Source organism: Chiroxiphia lanceolata, chromosome 1 (genome assembly GCF_009829145.1).
Source record: "Chiroxiphia lanceolata isolate bChiLan1 chromosome 1, bChiLan1.pri, whole genome shotgun sequence".
NCBI lineage: Eukaryota > Metazoa > Chordata > Aves > Passeriformes > Pipridae > Chiroxiphia > Chiroxiphia lanceolata.
This window is the reverse complement of record NC_045637.1, coordinates 57,720,542-57,740,747: the sequence shown is the minus strand read 5'-3', so window position 1 is coordinate 57,740,747 and position 20,206 is coordinate 57,720,542. Positions and strand designations below refer to the sequence as shown.

Below are 20,206 nucleotides of genomic sequence, written 5' to 3'. Positions count from 1 at the left end.
ACAGAACTTCCTACACAGTTTCATTAAAAAAAGAATTAAGTATGCACAAAACCACTCCTCCATCAAATGATCAAACGTTGCCATTTTTTGCTTATAGCTTCTACAAGTATGAATCAGCCACTTATACATTAATACCACTATTTTTTTCTATGCAACTACAATGAATCTCCCAAATAACCTCCCAAATACAGGTTTTGGAAAAGCTAGGACATTAGGTAACTGTGTTTTACTCTGGGATTCATTCTATAACACCTTCTGTATATTTCTTTTGTCTACTTGTTAAATCAAGCCATAATCAGAGAGATCAGTATGGAAAAAGACCTTTAGTCATCTGTAATTTCAATCTTTGCTATCTTAAACACCAAACCATAACCAATATTGCAGAAATCATCCTTTTGTACTCTTCTAACCCTACATATGATGTGATATTTTATTTGGACTCAGGCTACCATCCCAGAAATAAAAGGTTCCTGAATTAGAAGTTAAAGCCATTCTTTTCAGGTTATTTACAGTATCAGGGCAAATTAGAGAGAAACAGTCTCAGAGTTTAGAAAGGTTCAGTGGTGACATTAGGATGTGTCTACATAGGAATAGAGAGGTTCCATCTAAGATATAAATTATGTTGAAATCCTTGAAAAAGAAACTCTGTCCTTCCTTAACTCTTTTTCATTTAACAGCAGCAGCAACCTTAAAAAGTATGTTAACTAACTCTACAAATCTCTGCCTTCTCCACATATGACTGACCAAGCCCCCAGTGCCATGACTGATTTGGACATGAACTCATTGCTAGAGTAGTTTCCTCACAAGACTGTTTCTACCTTACTTTTTCCAGTTGTGAAGAGTTCATTTTATCATTAAGGGTTCACCATAGTCCTTTCCTCTAACACTGTTGACCTTTGTTTTTCTCATGTTGTCAATGGGTGCTCAGTGTCACAGAAAACTGTTTTCTGGTGATACTTTTTGATATCCCTGCAGCTAGAGACCAGGAGCCCTGGACACAGTGAGCAAGTATGCTTAGGATACTATGGCAGGCCCTGGCAAGATGTTCTGGCTGGCAGCGCTACTGAAGACTACAAGACCACTCAGCCTTGGTGATGATGCATCCCAGGGCGTGCTTCTCAACCCAAAATGGAGAATCGCAGCAGATATCCCATAAAGGGCTTCTCATCTCCCTGTGAGGCTGGGCAGGCAGAGGCAATATCCTTGCCTGCAGATGGGATCAAAAAGTCCTGTTGCCAAGCTGAAAGAAGGGGCCAACAGGAAACTTTTGAAATTGAGTAATGACTAAGCCCTTCACCATGGGTAGAAGAGTCCCTTGCAACAACAGAGGGGTTATGGCTTTTCCAAAGTAACTGTTGCTTACAGACTGGTTAGGCAGTCAGTCTGCTGGTGGTGTGTGATTACTTTTGCATCCCTTTTTTTTTCTTTTTTACCTCATTCCCCCTCACCAACTATTAATCTGTCCTTATCTCAATCCACAAGATTTTTTTCTCAATTTGCCCTTCCAATTCTGTCCCACACCTCACTGCTGTAGAGTGAATGAGGGTTGGGTAGATGCTTAACTGCCAGCTGGGGTCAGCCCATCATAAACATGATGCCCAGAGAGGTTGTGCAGTTCTGGAAGTTTTTGAGACCTCACTGGACAAAACCATGAGCAACCAATTCTGACTTCAGAGCTAACCATGCTAGGAGCAGGAAGTAGCACTGAAGATCTCCTGAGGTCCATTCCAGTCTGGCTTATTCTGTGATTCCATGTTTTGCATTTCTTGTAAATCAAATATAGAGGTGTGATACTGACAGATAGTGCTGATACTAATAGAGTTGCTCACAGATGTCTAATAGTCTATGCAAGTAACTGTTTTTTAAAAAAACAAACAAATAAATAAACTAGCACATTCATATAAGATATTTGAAAAACAGTAGCATGCCTTAGCAGGTGAGCATCTTTCTGGCCATATCTCCAACGTCAAATAACTTGCATTACACAGAAATCAAGAAAACGCTGATGTGGTATGTTATGATGTTATCTGATATGTACGATATGATAAAATAAACACTAGTGAAGAAAAGTCCATACCTGGTGCTATGTGAGATGTTTTAGCAAGATATGTTATATACATGAACTTCAATTTGCTGTTCCTTACCCACCACAGAAATATAGAAAAATCATAAAATTACATTTAAAAGCAGACATCAAGTAGACATCTCAGTCTTTCCCAAGAGGAGTTATCTATTGTAACTAAACCCTAAATCTAGTTACTCAGAATGCAATTATTCAACAATAAATGCACATAAATTAGATTAAATTATTTGTTATTTAGGCACATTAAAAAAATGTTACTGTTTCTCACCACCCAACTCGAACGTACAGACACTTGCTGATTGGTTGGTGGTTTTTGGTTTTTTTGCTTTCTCTTACACAGCTTTCAGAGTGTTAATGAAAGTGAGAGCCTTCTGGATTGCTACTTAGCTATTGGCATAGAAAAGCATAAAATAAAGGAAATATGCTCAGCTAAGAGTCTTTGAATAATTTATCACGTCATTTTTAGCAGTACAATAAGGTTTAAAAGTGAATAGATCTTTAGGGGAATATGGAAAAAAGCAGTGAGACTCTTCCTTCTGTTCCCTCTCCCCTAAGAAGTGTTTCAATGTTCAACAAGACAGAGAAATGTTTTGTCTAATAGCTTTTTTTTGCTTTGACCTTTATCAGGACTCTGTAGCTACCAAAGTTTACTTAATCTTTTCTGTTCTTCCTAGTCTTCACTTTTGTTTCCTAGTCTTGTTAGACTTGTCATGTCTCCCTTCTCCTTTTAGAAAAGAAAAGATATTTAATTCTGTTTCTGTACCCTATGGAAATTCCAAGTCACTGAGTTCCAATTTTCCAGGTCTGAGAATGGACTGTTCTGTCTTATATAATCCTTGTTTTAGGGACACATTTTAACATTGTGAAACAGTAATTTTGGCAGCGAGTTCTCCCCAGAAAATCAAAGTATTACGCGTACTTTATTTTTAGCCAACAGCTTATTTTGTGTGTGTTTATGATCACAACTCAGTTTAGTTATTGCTGGTTTATTTTTTCATCTCCAGATGTCCCTCTATTTATTTTACCTGTAATTTCAGTTTTCTAGTCTCTTCTTCCAAACTGTGCTTTTCTGCTTCAGGTCGTTCTCTCTTTCCCCATTCAGAGGTATTCTCACACTGCATTCTTTCCAGCTGGGAAGGGTTGGAATGGGAGGAAGAAAAACCAAAAGAGGAAAAAAAGAAAGAGGAATAACATAATTAAAAATTCCTGTTCTTCACTGAGTGAGGCTAATGGCTTCATCTCAAAGTAAGGTGAGTGTCTTAGAAATCAGTCCAAGTTGTAAGTTTTCCATGTTTCATAAAGTTAAATATCTGAATTTGAAGAGAAAATGACAAAGACAGTCAATTTTTCATCAACTGTACCTCTACAAAAGTAAAGCATAAATAATTTTTTAATATAGCAACTGGTAACAAAATCTTATTCTTTTCCTGCTATTTATGGAAAAAACAGTTTAAAGAAAATAATGAAATGTTTTAAATAACATTAAGACTGATTTTGGCTTGACACTGTCAAAGTTCACTTTTTATTCTCCAAAAGATGAAAAATCAGCATGTTTTTACTCTGTTTACACTTTAGAAGGATGAAAATGAATATTCATTAAACTGAAGAAGTTCTAAAGTATGTCTTCAGTATTGCATACTGCTAACCTCATAATTAGAGAAAAGAAGTTTTTTAAATTTTCACACTAATCTGTTTCTTGTGGTCACAGTTAATAGCTTAAGGGAAATATTATCTTTTATGGCCAATGTTGTGACCTTAATTTAGGATAACTTTATTAATTCATTCATCAGATCCATATATAGGAAGAATTAAATATATCAACAAAAAGCCATGTTCCTAAATCATATAAAGTAATTATTTAAGAACTGAGTTATACTTCAGAGACAAGTACATAGAGGTTTTGTCAAGGCTGCATTAAATGTTCCTCAGATTTCAAAAGAAAAATGGTAAAATGAATTTATTTTTATAGCACAAAACAGGTACTTATCAGGTGCTAATAGATATTGAACAGAAGATTATTATTGCTAAGTATTATTATTAACAAGTCATTATTAACTGGTTCTTAAAATAGATTAAAAGAGATTAAGATAGATTAGAAACTGTGAAAATAAAAGGTTCCAGTTCTTTCAACTGAGATGAAAAAAAAGAACAGAAATGTTAATACATAAACCTCAAAATTTTAAGAACATTTTACAATTTTTCAGTTTTGTAAGAACTAAAATCAATTGTTTCATAAAAATAGAGACTGATAACATTGTGAGGCACTTCTTCATTAAAGAAACAGAATATCTGTGCTTTAGAAAGAGCCATAGAGGTGTACTTTTTAAGATATTGGTTACTTTTATTCTAAAATTAATTTCTGGCAAACAATGAAAAGCTGCTGAATGTGAGGCAAAGAGAATGAGTTGTTACAGCATCAGAGAAACATAACTTAGACCTTGTGAATAGTAACAGTGATTATCTAGCTGAAGCAAATTGCAAACTTGTCTGTTACCACCTTATTTCTGAGTAAATAAAAACAGTTAGAAACTCTGTAAAGTTAAAGAGGTTCCTACAGGTTTTTAGAGGACAGTAAAAGGGATTATTCTACTCTACTCTGTGCTGGTGCAGCCTCGCCTCGAGCACTGGGTGCAGTTTTGGGTACTACAATATAAGAAGGTCGTTGGACTATTAGACTGGGTCCAGAGGAGGATGACCAAATGTTGGAAGGTCATGATGGCAACACTTTTGAGAAGTGGCTGAGGATACTCGGTTTGTTCAGCTGGAAGAAAAGAAAGATGAGGGGTGATGTCATCATAACCTACAACATCCTTGAAGGGAGGTGCTGATCTCTCTCTGGTGAACCATGATAAGAACTCAAAATGGCATGAGGTGACATCAGGGAAAGTTCAGGTTGGACATTAGGAAAAGGTTCTTCACTGAGAGGGTGGTTGGTAACTGGAACAAGTTCCCCAGGAAAGTGGTCACAGCACCAAACCTGCCAGAGTTCAAGGAGTGTCTAGACAATGCTCCTAGTCACATGATTTACTTTAGGTAGTCCTTCAAGTAGCAGGTAGTTGGACTCAATGATTCTTATTGGTCACTTCCAATTGAGAGATTCTATGACTCTAACTACCAGCTACTTCGCTCAGAAAACTAAATTTTCAAAGACTTAAAAAGTGAATGGATTATGTTTTAAGGCATTTTATTCTATTAGCAACAGATATTTCCAGAGGCTGTTCCTTCTCATCATGGATTATGTGCTCCCCTTAATAAACAAAACAACAACACGTGTACAACTCTTCCCCCACACCCCAATAGTATTCCTAAAACCTTGGCGAGTCTTAACATCATGATACACTGTTGGATGGTAGCATTTGGAGACAAATCTGAAGCAGTTCTTAAAGCTTTTGATCTAAGATTAAGGAAAACAACAAGATAGAAAGAAAATAATACATTGCTTTCATATTCTGTATCATATTGGCTGAATAACTGGGAACTAATTTAACTTTTTAAACAATTACAGTATTTGGTAGTTTTCTTTGCATTATATATTTGTTCTTGTATGAAAAGACTTAATGCAGCTACAAAACTACTAGTTTTGGAGGCTGGTCCACTTGATTAAAATGCAACAGAGTGAGAGGTCTATGTATTTTAGATTCATGCTATTTCATAATTTTTATAGGTTGTTTACCAAGTTAAATTCCTTAGAATATGATAAACATCTGTACTTGGATTAAATTGTGATATTAACTTAGTTGGTTACAGCATGATGCTAATAACACCAAGGTCATGGGTTTGATCCCTGTATGGGCCGTTCATTTAAGAGTTGGACTCAGTGATCCTTGTGGGTCCCTTGCAACTCACAATATTCTGTGAAACTGTGATTATAAGCAGGGAATTAGGGAAGGATAATTTTGTACTATTGGTTTTGGGCTTGGTTTTTCTTTTGGCATGGTGTAGCAGCTGATGATAGACTACAAGGTGTTAACTCCAACACCTACAATGTTGTTTGATGTTCACATGTTCCCAATCAGGTCTTTAAACTCTGATCACTGAATTTCTGTACAATAGCTGGAAATGAAGGAGTCACATACCTCTGTTAGGCACCAAATATTGTTTCTTCCCTACCAAAATTATGTAGGTTTATAGTTGTTCAAATACTGTCTATTGGACTACAATCACAAATCTTACATTTTTTCCTAAATAAATATGCAGACATAATGTCTTACAAGTATCCATGAAAGTTCTGGGACATGAGAAACCCTGTGTTCTTGCAAAGCATCTGCCAAAATACAGAGCTGAAATTGTAAGCCTGAAAGATCACCTTTCCCCACTGTTGACTCTAATCAATACAAATTCATTTTTGGCAGAATTCAAATAGAGAGAAATCACTAAACCATCCAAGGTTGAACTTCCATCAGACAATTAAGCAGAAGATGACTACCAAACCAAGATCTGATGTCAAAGATAAATTTACTTACCTCTGTGTCTGTAAAATTTCAATTCATTTCACCCAAGGTGTTTATGAGTCCAATAATGATAAATTTACATATTTAATTATCTTGATTTCAGCTGGCATAGAGTTCATTTTCTTCCTAGTAGCTGGTACAGTGCTGTGTTTTGAATTTAGTATGAGAATAATATTGATAACACAGGAATGCTTTAATTGTTGCTGAGCAGTGCTTACACTAAGTCAAAGTCTTTTCAGCTTCTCATACTGCTCTGCCAGCAAGGAGGCTGAGACTGCACAAGAAGCTGGGAGGGGACAGCTGATCCAAACTAGCCAAAGGGATATTCTATTCTGTATGATACCATGTTGAAAAAAAGATACATAGGGGAAGTTGGCTGGGAGGGGCTGATTGCTTCTCAGAGTCTATCTAGCTGGTTATCAGTCAGCAGGTGCTATGTATGTCACTTGTTTTGTATGTTCTTTTATTTTCTCTTCCTTTTATGTCCTATCAAACTGTCTTTATCTCAACCCACAAGATTTACTTTTTTTTCTGACTCTCTCCCTCATCACATTGAGTGAACACTTGTGTGGTGTTTAGCTCCCTACCTGTGTATGTAGCACATACATAAAGAACTCCAGAATAAAGTCAGAAAAATAAAATCTCCCTTACTTCTCAGCCATTCATGTCAGTCTTCCAAATGAGTAGGGAAATTAAAGCAAAGCAAAAAAATAAGTCTGGAATTAAGTTAGGAAGAACAAACAAAAATAGATAATTTGTGATTTCTTTAATGTAATTTTCTATAAAAAATCTTGTAGGGCTATGGTCTTTCAGAACACATTCAAGTTTGTTCAGTCCTCTTTGAGATGTAAGAAGATTCTTTATATAGTGTCTGTTTTATCTTTCAGGAAAGATTAAGTGCAATTACCAAAGGCAATGCTAGGTGTTAACTGGATTTTTGAGAATGTATTCTTCTCATTAAAACAAGGTAAAACAAAAGAAGAAAAAAAAAAAAGAAGCTTATCTGTTTATCTGCAGAAACACGATTTGAAATGTTGCTTATTTTTCAATTGAAAATTATTCTATGTCCCTGATTCTATGTCCCCGTGTTACTTTAAATGGAACCTGGCATTTTTAATTTTTTCCCTGTATTTCATTACATGAAAAACAAACAAAGAAACAAACAAACATCCTTTAAATGAATTTATTGCTGCCTTAAATTCAACTCTTTCCTTTTACTTTTCACAGAAAAATATTTCCCTGGAACAGTAATACCTATTTTTCATTTTGAAATGTATTACTGAAACTTCAGTTTAAAAACACAAATTGACTGAACTGCAGTGATACCTCTCTCACATCTCCACTGAAAAGAATTTCAGGGTTTTTTTTTCCCCAAAAAATATACATTTTCATACTTGTACAGAGAATAAGTATTTTAGATGCTCTCATGTGGAACTCCAGAATTCAATTTATAAAGGAAGCAAAAGATAAGAAACTATTTGCAACACTGGGAAAAAATCTTGAGATCTTTAATTTTCCCTTCAAATGTGAATATTTTCGCTCCATAAAATGTCTCCACAGATTTTTTACCTTTTTCCACTGAATTTTACCTTTTAATAGGAAGACCCGAATAATGGTGAAAGTATAGAGAGAGGTCAAGATACTGTCAGTGAAGTGAATAATTGCAAAGGTGAGTAGTGGAAATGAAGTACAGTGTATTGACCTTTCGAAACTGGATAATTACATCTTAGAGCTAACCTGCACCCTTTTATGACTACCATGAAAGGCAGAACCCTGAAAAAAAGCCAGACACAGAAAAAGGAACTCTACTTTGTACAGATCATTAGCAGGAAAATCTTGATGCCCTAGTTCAGTTTAAGGCAATGTAACAGTGGTTGAAGCTCAAAAATTTTTATTGAAACAACATTTTTCTCCTTCCCCTTAGTCAAGAGAAGATAGAGTAGGATGGAGGACAACAATTAAGGGGTAATGACAGCAAAAAGAAAGATGATGAAGAAGAAACACAGTCAATATGATTTCAGACAGAAAACGGAAGAATTTCCACACATCCTTCAGGAGAAAGGGAGATTAAGACAGCAGCAATTTATTTATTTTTTTGTTTTAGCACAAAATGGTAAGAAAATGTATTTAGAGAGTCATGATCCTCAGCTTTATAAAAAAAACACTTAAAATAGAACTGGACAGAACACAAGCATTACGGTTAAAAGAACCCCATCATTTTGATCTGATCTGACTGGTAGTGATATCAGAAAAAAAAAAAAAAGACAATTCAACCAGAAATTCTCCCTGCAAAAATTTTTCTTCTACAAATCTGCCATTTTTTGCCAACAGCATTTTCTGAGAAAGATTCTGCAACATCTTAAATAAAAGTTGCCTATACAAGATACTTCACATTTCATGGATGGCATTTGCCACAGCCAAATGACTAAAACTAGTAGAGTTTTGTTGATTTATTTATTTACAATCTGAACCTTACACTACCACACCAAAATATTAAATTCTAATGATATCTGTCTTTATACTAGGAATCTACAGGCAAGCCAAATATGGCCTATGGACTTGTGACCCACAGAGACAAGAATTTCTGTTTAAACTAATGATTAGAAAACTCTGGCAGACTCATTCATTTGTAGACCTAAAATATCTGTTTCAGTTTGCACAGATCAAAAATGAAGATTTAAAATCAACATGCTTTTTTTGTGCTTTAAATGACTGTGCAGAGGCTTTTTCATATTTCAAAGCAGGATGAATGAATACATTTTTTCAAGATCCTTAATATCCTCACTGTTTTGTGCATGGAAGTAATTTCCATTTACCTAATGCTACAAATTATTCTACACATTTCAAGCAAGGCAGATATTGAACTGAAAATTTAATAAGCCACAGGTTGATTATGAATTAAGGATCATATCATCCTCCTAATAAAGAAAATTTACTGAAATAACTATAAAGCTTCATTAAGAAATTAGTGAATTTGATTCTTATGGATCTTTTCCCCTGCAGTTAGTCAAAAAATTCAGCACAAGAAGTACATTTTCCTTTTCTGCAACTCAGGAATCTTCATTACTTGCAAAGCAACCTGTATTTTGTTGGGATATGGGATGGTTGTGTTTTGAGGTTTTTTGCCTTTTTTTTTAAATTATATTTATTTTGTTTGTTTTGAGATTTCTTTTGTAAGTCTGTAAGAACATAATGAAAACTGCAAAAGCTCCTAAAGTGTGAAAGGAAACCATCAGCTTTCCTGTTTCCAAAACCTGCACTGCTGTATGCAGGTGTGATGTTTGCTGGCAAGCAGATTATTACTTAGCATGTGTGACACTGGGCAGTTTTGCAGTGACTATTTACAGTATATCTGACATTTTCTAGAATTCTTTTCCTTCTTCATCTAAAAGGTGCAATCAAAGATTACCAGAATCCGTAGCAGTCCTTCCACAGGAAAGGGAAGACAAATGTTGACTACATTTTTATTTGACAAGTACTTCAATATTCAATATAGGGAAAAAAAAAATCACTCTGCTTTTTCTCTTACTGTGAGCAAGTCTGCCAAGAACACCATTTAGTCCACCAGAAACTATACTGAAAGCATGATAAATGTTTATGTGCCTGACAATATCTTGAGACACCAAGCCCTGCAACAAATTGAACTTTTTTTAATGAATGCATATATTCATAACAATGCTGAGCACCAGGATGTTTAGTAATCAAATATTTCTTCCTTCTGGTGCTACTCAGTTGCTTAACTCTGCTGCAAGCTGATATCATTGCACTGTGTCGACACTAAAAGAAAAGTGGCTGATTTACCAGCACTTATTTTCCTTTCCCCCATCTGCATGCAGAGAAGACTCTTTTGTGTGTATGACTAATTTACCAGAAGTGATTTATGAAGGAATATAAGTTGTCCATAGATACATAAAAAACTTTAAACCTGAAATATTACAATTGTGGATAATATATGCGGAGAGCATAAATAAGTTCAAAAATTGGAAAATGCTGGGAACAAGGTGGGGAAAACTACCCTTGATCTTACAGATCTTTCTTTCCATGTAGATTCTGGTACAGCTTTTTATCAGTTTCTTGTAAGTTCAATTTCATATGGACTATGTATTTCATTAAAATTAACACCTCCAGGTTCAGGAGAATCTACTATGCATTCAAGAAAAACACATTTTCTGTCAATGACTATCAGAAAAAATTATCCATAATACCTGATCAAAATTCTGCTTTCATTAATTATCTGAAAATAGTTAAAAACTACTTTTAACTCTCTAAACTGTTGAGATCAGTAAAGAGATTATCAGCACATCATGCATTTATTTTTACTTTAAAGTTACGGAGTGTTTTTGTGTTTTATCTCATTTTAAACAAGGGATATTTACAATTTTCAGGTGAAAAAATTAATCAACATGATTAAGCAAATACTGAAGGTTTCTTGCAGTATCACAATCACAGAATGGGTAAGGTTAGAAGGGACCACAGTGGGCCATCCTGTCCAACCTCCCCTCTCAAGCCTTCTCCACTGTAATCAGTGAATTAAGTAATACCGTGATCAGTAATTCATACCAAGATTGACACTAGAGGAATGTCCAAACTGTCAGTGTCTACAAAGTTATAAAGTGTTGATTATTTATTCAACATTTTTTTCATGAATTATGAGCTATTGCAAAAATTATCTAGGAAACCAGTTAGAACTAGAAAGGACTGTTAGAATGAAGATAAAAAAAATCTGATAGTCAAAAAAATATCTGATAGTCAAAAGATGTAAGGACAATTCTGTCAAGTAGATATTCCTGTAGGCATGACAGAAAAATGGGAATATTTGAATGAATATTTAAAAACAAATCACAGAATCACAGAATATTCTGAGTGGAAGATAAGAGCATGATTATTTTTGCCTGATAAATCTTGTGCTGTTTTAGCTATCTCTTCTCACACATAATGCCTGTTTTCATATTTACATATTTACAGGAATTTTCTTGGAGCCCCACTGTCTCAGATTTCCCCTGATTTAGTATAACATAAAGTAAATAAAAAATTCTGTATTCCCATTGGCCCCCAAAATAGATTCTACTGTTGATGGAGAGAGAACAGTTAATCTACCAGGTAAACTGTGACCTGGCTGACAATTAGGATTTAAAATTGAAGGGAAGTAGTTGCTTTCTTTCTGAAATCTACATCCATCAAATAAAATTAAAACACAAAAAATCTTCCTTAATTACACCTGTAGAAGAAAGAAGTCTGCACTTTTACTATCTTCAGACCAAGAACAATAACTGTCAGTGCACAAAACCTGGTGGGAACCAGACTGACTGAAAGATACTCCTATAAAAAACTGAAAATACATTTTACACAGTCCATACACTGCACTGTTTGATAATTACAATTAGTGGTTAAGAGGCTTGTTACAAGTATATTTCATTTTGCAACTAAACTCAACTCAATGAGCCTTAACAGAACTAGATCCCCTGAAAAGTATCTACAACCTCTCCAAGACACAGTAGTCCCGTAATGCTTAGGTCCTTAACTCTACAGCCCTACTTGTAAGAGTCTGAAATTAGGATCCTGAAATATATTACTCCTTTTTAGCAAGTAGTATCTGTTTAGCAATAGCATCTATTTATTCTTTCTCTAGTAGCTGGTGCTCAGTATAGGAATAAACTGTATGCAACATAGTGTACTACTAACAGAAACTGTTTTTTAAATACAAAAGTAATATAATTTTTTTCTCACATAAATAAGCTTTATGTACTGGTGCTGTCAATTCATTAGTGTACATAATCAGGAGCTACAGTCCAAAAAAGAATTATACAAGTACCTGAATGCTTAACCCTAAATTAATATGAAAATTAGTTTTCCAGCAGACCAAATGGTATTGAAAGGAGATATCAATCATATATTAAATCAAAAAGAAAAAAAACAAACAAAAAGACTACCAAACAACATAGGTTTCCATTCAATTTTTTGGTTTTGAGATATACCTACATATATATATATATATTTATATAGCAATCTGATACAAGACATTATTGAAATTCTAAAATTAATATTCACATTCACACTATATGGAAAAAGTCATACATCTCGTGTAATTTATTCTAGTTTTTAGAGTTTATCCAGGGAAAAGGGTTGATGACATGCATTTTGAGAGCTACATAGCAATAAGGATTTTTCCAGACAAGAAAACTGAAGAATGAAGTTGTCTTACATAAGAAAACAGTTCTACTGAGATATAATCCAAATGCTAAACCATTTGTAGGCTGTCTTGGAAACTGCAGGGTTCTCACATATGGCTTAAACAAATGCATAAATGCTTCATTCATTTTTATAGCCGGGCAACATATCAAACTTTTCCATGTGTCCTGATCAACCAAATTACTAATGCATATGAAAAATGAACCACATATCTTATTGTCTTTCAGAACAGTATCAATCTGTATTTCAAGATGCAAACTTCATACATTACTAGTCCACACAAATACCTGTAAGTGTTGTTATGAGTAAAGTGTGTTTCAGCTGAGAGAAACACAGAAAAAAAGGATTCCCTGGTCACAGGAAAACACACACTTGATTATTATGAGCACTAACGCATCTTCTGTATGCAAATTTAATTAAGAAGACAATAAAAATAATAAAAACTAAACATGACCATCTTCTCGTACATTTCAAAATAGAACAAAATATCAGCCTCATCTAAGTTTCCATTCTTGATGCAGCTTTCTCTGGTATTTGCTAATATATCAATATTTTATCACCATTTGTGGTTGGGGAGCTCCCATATTGTCAAAAAGGTAGCAGGCCATATATTTGCCTATCTCAAAATAAAATATTTGGGTAAGAACCATTCCTCAGTTTTGTCATTATTATTGATATTGACTGAATTTCTAAGTAGATGAAATAATCACTGTGAGTGCATTCTCCAAGGTGAAGTTGAAAGATTTAAGTCTCTTCTTGACTTTCTGTGCATTTCCTTAGAGATCACTGAGGAACTCATGGGAACCCCATAAGGTACTTGTGGGTTTCTGCTGCTGTCACATAAAGAATGACTGAAGTAACTGCTCCTTCACTACCAGAAAGCTTCAGAAGGAGGACACAGCAAGTGTCAGGCTGCAGAGTCCCTTGAGCCTCTTGTACCCTGCAGGAGATGTGTACCTGTCAAGGGGCTCTCCTTCCTTGTGAAAGACATATGGGAAGGGGCCATCAAACTGCACAGCATCAGAGAGGATGAGAAATAGATGGACTAGATCTTCTCTGAGATCTTGCAGCTTCAAGAATCTGAACCATCAGCTTTAGGGGAGGGGCAGGAAGAACCTATGCTTATGAATTTGGAAAGTGGAAACTCTCATGAAGAAGATTGGAAACTGGCGGCTTCTTGCACTAGGTTTATGCCCCATCTGATAACTTGTACCTTCAGAACAGGTTCACTGCCCTTACAGTTGATGAGAAGCCTCTCTGGTGAATGAGGCTGAGCCATTCAGGATCACTAGGAGGAAGTGGTGAATAATAGCAACAGGAAACTCCCTACTGTTGGGAATGGGGACATCCATCTGCTGATGCGAATTGCCAGAGGAAGGTTTGCTGTTTGCTGAATTTCAGAACAAATGCCCCCACAAGATTTCTAAATTGGAACAAAAGGTATGAAATCTATAACTATTTCTCCTACATTTTGAAAAATTTGCCATAATAATTTGTCTTTTTTTTAAAAAGCTACTTAAAAGTTACAAATATCTTGTCTATCAAGATACTGGGAAACATCCTGAAAATTTCCTCTCTTCCCCCATAAGATGAATGTGATAAGTGCGAGCTATTTACTTACTGAAAAAATTTAATTATAACTAAATTTCCAATAATAAATGGTCCATCAAGTAATTTTTTGTTTAAAACTTCTACTGTTTTTTAGGAAGAAATACTCATGTTCTCTCATTTTATATATACCCAATGCATATATACATAGATAATTTTATGCAGACCTTATAACTATATTACAATATGAGCAACAGTAGAATAACCTTATTTTCCAGCTCTGTCTGGGCCTAAGACCTCACCTCTGGCTCGCACATAAAGGCCCTCACAGTGCAGATCTGTTGGTTTTCCTAACTTTCCTTGGACTCTCGCTCCCCTGATTCTAGACCCATTCCAACAACACTTCTAAGCTTTCTCTTTTGCTTAACCCTACCCCAAAATTCTGTCTCAGGCTGGGGCAACTAACTGTATCTCCAGAATTTCTGTCAGCATAACTCACAACCTTGCCTGCTCTGCGTTTCCTATTTTAGAAGCTGTTCAGATATATTGCCCTCCTACTTCTATGGTTTTGCCATATTTTAAAAGCAATGCTGTGGTAGTTTTAGTCTAGGCCTTCCTTGGTGACTAGTTTGTAACCAAGGAAGTGGCCACGTTCCCAGTATTCCATACGATTTTTATGTACGCCAGGGTATAAATAAGAAGGAGAAGCCTCTTCCCTCTTCCCTTCTGGTGGATCTGAAGGCAGAGGTTCTCTGCTGTCAGTCCCACTCGTGTATGGGAGTGAGGCCTAGTGAGGCCTTGGAGGCCTTGGGAGGCGGGGGGTGCGGGTGGTCATTTGGTGTGATTCTGCTGTCTCAAGGAGAGTAGTAAGATTTTCTTTGCTAGGTCTTTATTGATTGTTCCCGGATTTCGATTGCGCATATCTGTTTTGGTTTCCTTTTTGTCCCTTTTCCCTTTTCCTTTCCCTTTCCCTTTGGGGGATGTTTGGGATTCCTTTTTATATGTATATAACTGTGATATATTTAAAAATATATATATATTGATACAATTCAGTTGGCTTTGGTTTTTTTTCAGTTTCTATAGTTTTTCCTTTGCCCAAAGGGGAAGGGAGGGGGAGGTTTTTGCTATAGTCTCAGGGACTTGATGGGGAGCCAAGTCCAAACTCTAACAAATGCTCATGCTATAAAATGCACCAACATCTACATCAAAGGTCACTTACCCAGCTGCCCCCAAAAGATGCTTTGCTAGCTTACTTCAGTAATTTGACTCTGAAAATATACTATATGGCTTAAGAAAGTCCCCTTTTCCCGTGGTCTTTCAGACTAATATCAGCTTTCTATTTGGGTTCCATTCTAGCCTACTTCTTCATACTAACCACTTCCAAAAATCTCCCGGTTCCTTGATATTGCTCATAAGCCAAATACTTTTCATTTCTCCTTGTACAAATCCAAAGACAGCAACTCTGATTAATTCCTGATTGCAGAAAAAAAATGTTGAAGCATTGGTTCCAACTTAATTCAACAACTATTTGGTCATAACCTTAAAATTAGGCAACCTTTAAGTAGCCTTTGTCTTGAAGGCTGTTTTATTAATAAAGGCAAAGACAAAAACACTCAGATTCAAGTGCTTTCTGTGCTTCCTGTAATTACAGAGAGACTGAATCTAAACTCATTTGAATGCACTGGGCATCTTTTTGCAATGTCCCCCCTACTGCAAGCTCTTCAAATTATCATTTTTTTGTTATGTTTAGCAAAATATTGGTGCCTAGATAAGTATGATCTCACATAAAAATGGTATGTACAATATGCCCATTTCCTATATTCTTAAATGCAAGTGATATTTGAGATGGGATTAATATGACTTCTCAAACTGCATTTCCTTTTTTGCCTAGAGATGAACTTAGTAGAGTTCCAACCAAGTTTAATCTAAATGAACATTATACAATGGTTTAGGTGAATTTAAAGTGTTCTCTAATCTCAGTCAAGGAAAGAATTCACATTTCAGCTAATCCCTTGAAGAATGCTTCTTGAAATTTATAAGGGACATACATCAACCAAAACTCTCAAAACTTGACAAGTCATCCCTCATGTGGTGAATGAGAATTCCAATGTGCTAACAAATGCCTCATTGCTTTTGCAGAGAGGTTGGATTTTTAATCCATGAAATAAACAAATAAAAGTTCCCATACTGCCTAACAATCAACTGGTCTAAGAACTGTAGCTCAAATCAATTTATTAAAAAAAAAAATAAAAAATCTTACCTTAATATTTCTGTTTCACTACCAAGCAAGGGAAAGCTAGAGCTCTTGACATTTACACCAAAGGGTTTGCTTTGTTTGCTTTACAAACAGTAGCATGCTTTTCTTGCAGTTGATTGGATTATGACAGAACACAGTAGAGGTGACAGTGGTAATAGATTAAACAAACTGTGTTTAAAAACCTAAGTAAATGGCAAAGATTGTTTTAGACAGAGGGATTACAGCAATTATTTTTCCTAATTTAATTTGAAATCTCAACAGGCAGCTGGTTTGGAGCATTCTTAAACAAAATGATCTGAAGTAAACCATGAACTTTCATCCCTTAATTTGCCTCAGTGACATCTTAGCTTTATGGTGGGTGGAGGTGGGGGGAAGGGGGAAATGAAAGACTGCTCACTGTGTGCTTAAAGGTTCAATTCCAGACATTTTGGCTGATGTTTCAATAAAAGTTATAACAGGCCTCTGCTGAGAACCTTTTTATTTTGTTTGTTTTTAATGACTCTTGAATCTTCTTACTAAACTCTGCTTAATTTCCTTTTCATCCAAGTGTTGTTGAAAGACTGAAGTTGCTCAGTTTAAGAGTTTTAATGATCTGAAGTTAGTTTACTTTTGTTATACTTCTCTTATCTGCGGGTGGGGACCAGGTGTGCATGTGGCTTTTTGGGTTTTTTTCCTACCTAAACCTAATAGAACAATCTCCTTCCCAAAACATGGAGCACAGACTATCCCCTGAGAGACATGAGACTGATTAATGCAAAACTTTTTTTTAATATCATGATAAAGAATAGATTTGTTGGTTGGTATGCCTATGAGTAGAAATTCACATACAGACTTAATTGAAAGCAAAAATAAGCTTCTATTCTGTGGAAAGGAATACCAAATTAAATTTTTAATTCTTAAGTATTAGAACAATGACAATTTATCTATCACTTACCAAAGATAATTTTAAAATTTGGTACTTTACAGATAAATAGCATATAAATTTAATTTTAGTTCACACTTTAACAGCTTACCTCCCTTTACTGCAAGTAGTTTTCTATTGCTGTGTGTTTAATAAAACTGTTAGTTATTATTAGTAATTGATTCAGGGACTAGAATAAGCCATAAGCCTTTCTAATAAGCACTGTAAGAAGATGATAACCTGTCATCTAGAAATACAGGGATTTTTCACATGAATACAGACATACAGAAGTGTTCTGAAAAAAACAAACAAACAAACATATGAAAGTAAATAGTGCAATGGAAAAGCTTTCCTTTTTTTTTTAATTACTTTTATTCGCTGTACAGAAGGTCAATAACTCTTGTTTCCAACCAATTTCTAATCTAATTTTCCATCCTCACTTTATACCCCCAAATTGAGACAAATATATAGCTAAATAAGGAACTGTCAGGAAACAGAAAAATCAATAGTGGTCAGCATGATTGGAAACACTCAAAGCAAGTTCAAATTGTCATCAGTCTCAAAAATTTCCTGGACAGTATTAGTATTACGTGCTGCAGATCAGAGCACTGTTCCATCTAATTGATGAGAAATTATTAAATTAATAATATTAGAGATATAAGAACAATTCTAATTGATAAATTGGAAAATAAAATGCTAACTAAAATTGTTTCAGTTTATAGTATATTTTTGATGTAACAGCTAGTGAATCACACCAAAAATACATCAAAACTGAAAGCAACATTCAAAGCCTTCTACATTTAATTTGGGAACTTCACTATTTCACTTATCTTACAGGTGAAGGCTGTTGACTTTTCAGATTAATAGAGAAGGGATGCTGGTAATAGGATGTTTCCTGTAACTTTAGGTCTCTACAAATAAGTATATCTAAGACTACTAGAATACTAAATAGTGTGAGACCACACTAGAATTTGTAAAAATTACTTTCCTGTAGTCAAAACATTCCATACCACTTTAAAAGTGAAAGAAATTTTAAAGTGTTGTGATGCTTAGACTTCAGGTAAATATAGTATAAAACATTGTCTAAATAAAGCTCTCTTTCAGAGTAAGAACTTGAAATATGCAGCTTTAGTCACTTGATCTAGGTAAGAAATTATGTAAGATAATTTCTATAGTAGAGTGGTCTGGTGGCAAGTGTCTGTAGCAATAGTTCTACTGTTTTCAGTACAGTTTACATGGCACCTCTTCTGTTCTATCTGAGCCATACCCATCATAACACATTATCTTGGTATTTTGAAGTTACGAACGTTCCTGAAGAATCTTCTGGCACAGTTCTTAATCACCTGTTACTACAGAATTTAATTCAGAAACTGACCCAAAGCAGACTTCTCATTGACTTCAGGATATCACTCACACTGTTACTCAGAGACATGCAGTACTTCACTGATGAAAGCAAGGAAACTTTTGTGATTGTATCCAAAAAAGACACTCATTAATTTTTCCTAAGACTGAATCCTTTGTTTGAAAGTAATCTGAAAATGCAATACTTCAGTGGAGCAGCATTTACTTAAGTGCCAGACAGTTCTCTCTAAACAAGATCAGAGGAAATTCCTATTACACATTAAACAGAAAAAAAAAGAAAGCAGGAAAAAAGAGAGAAAAAGTAGGGGGTGGTGAGGGGGAAGCATGGGTTCTCTTCCTACCTCCCGCGAAAGCACTACTTCTCTGTTCCAGAAGTAATACAGCTATCTTGTATGTTACAACTGAGTCAAAAAGAAAATTCCATTTCAGCAGCCACATTTCACACATATGAGTTAGGAAGCAAAAGTACCTCTAACCATCGTGCAAGCTGTATGAATATAACTGTATCCTAGACAGTAGGCATGAAGCTACGTTAATTCTAACACTAGATGTTTTAGGCACCTTCTTTATTGGTAGAATGTGACAAGAACATTTAAATCCAAGAAACTTAATTCCAGTTTCTCATGTGTTTTCCCTTCAAAGGTATGCAAAAAAAATACTTAATCCATTTACCATATAATAAACCTGAAACTCTAGATTACTTCACAGTAATGGATTTCACAAGCCTTCAAGGCTTGCACAGACTTGTGCCTTAACATAAGCAGCGATTCCTAGCAGTCTTGCTGAGTCTGCAGTGGAAACTGTTCATAACCACAAAGGTATTAGATCCTGGATAAATAGAGGAGCACTTATGATTTTTCACATCTAAAAAAGAGCATTTTATTTTCAAAAACAATGAAAGAGAATGATCTAAGGCTATTCTCCCTCTCCCCAAATTAGATAGTTAGTTTTTAAATGACCCATTGCTATCCGTATCTAGTTAAGGATAGAAAGAAAAAGACTACATCAAATGCAAAATGCTTGTATCTTTAATTTAATATGTTTAATGTTCAGACATTAAATACAATTTTGTACTTTCTATCTGTTGTTAGATTTAATTCTTCAGTGGTTTGTTATTTTTTAAAAAAATTTAGCCCAAGATGATTTTATGTGAATGAATAATAAGCATACTAGCAGAAATATTTACTTAAACAAGAAACTGAGAGAATGCTAAAATATAATACTGAAAGGTAAATTCAGGATATTTTTTAAACATATATTGAATAAATTAAATATTAAAAAGCCTTTTTGAGGGTGTTTTTTAAAGCTATACACAGCAAAGTATTAATTTCTGGTACAGAACCAAATGGCTAACTAACCACACTAACACATTATAAAGAAGTAACTTTGTCTTAATTTTGAGGTTTTCAATCTTA

At 34.9% G+C, this 20,206-nt stretch overlaps 1 protein-coding gene across 1 annotated transcript in view; it reads right to left on the bottom strand.

Moving 5' to 3' along the window:
• Nucleotides 1-2,945: 2,945 nt before the first annotated feature.
• The window catches only part of CCDC102B (coiled-coil domain containing 102B), a 48,128-nt gene continuing 30,867 nt past the window's right edge, over nt 2,946-20,206 (bottom strand). The window contains exon 5 of the mRNA XM_032675044.1: nt 2,946-3,213. Within this exon, the coding sequence (XP_032530935.1) occupies nt 3,100-3,213 (114 nt within the window). The 3' untranslated portion in view covers nt 2,946-3,099. The remainder of the gene's footprint in view (nt 3,214-20,206) is intronic.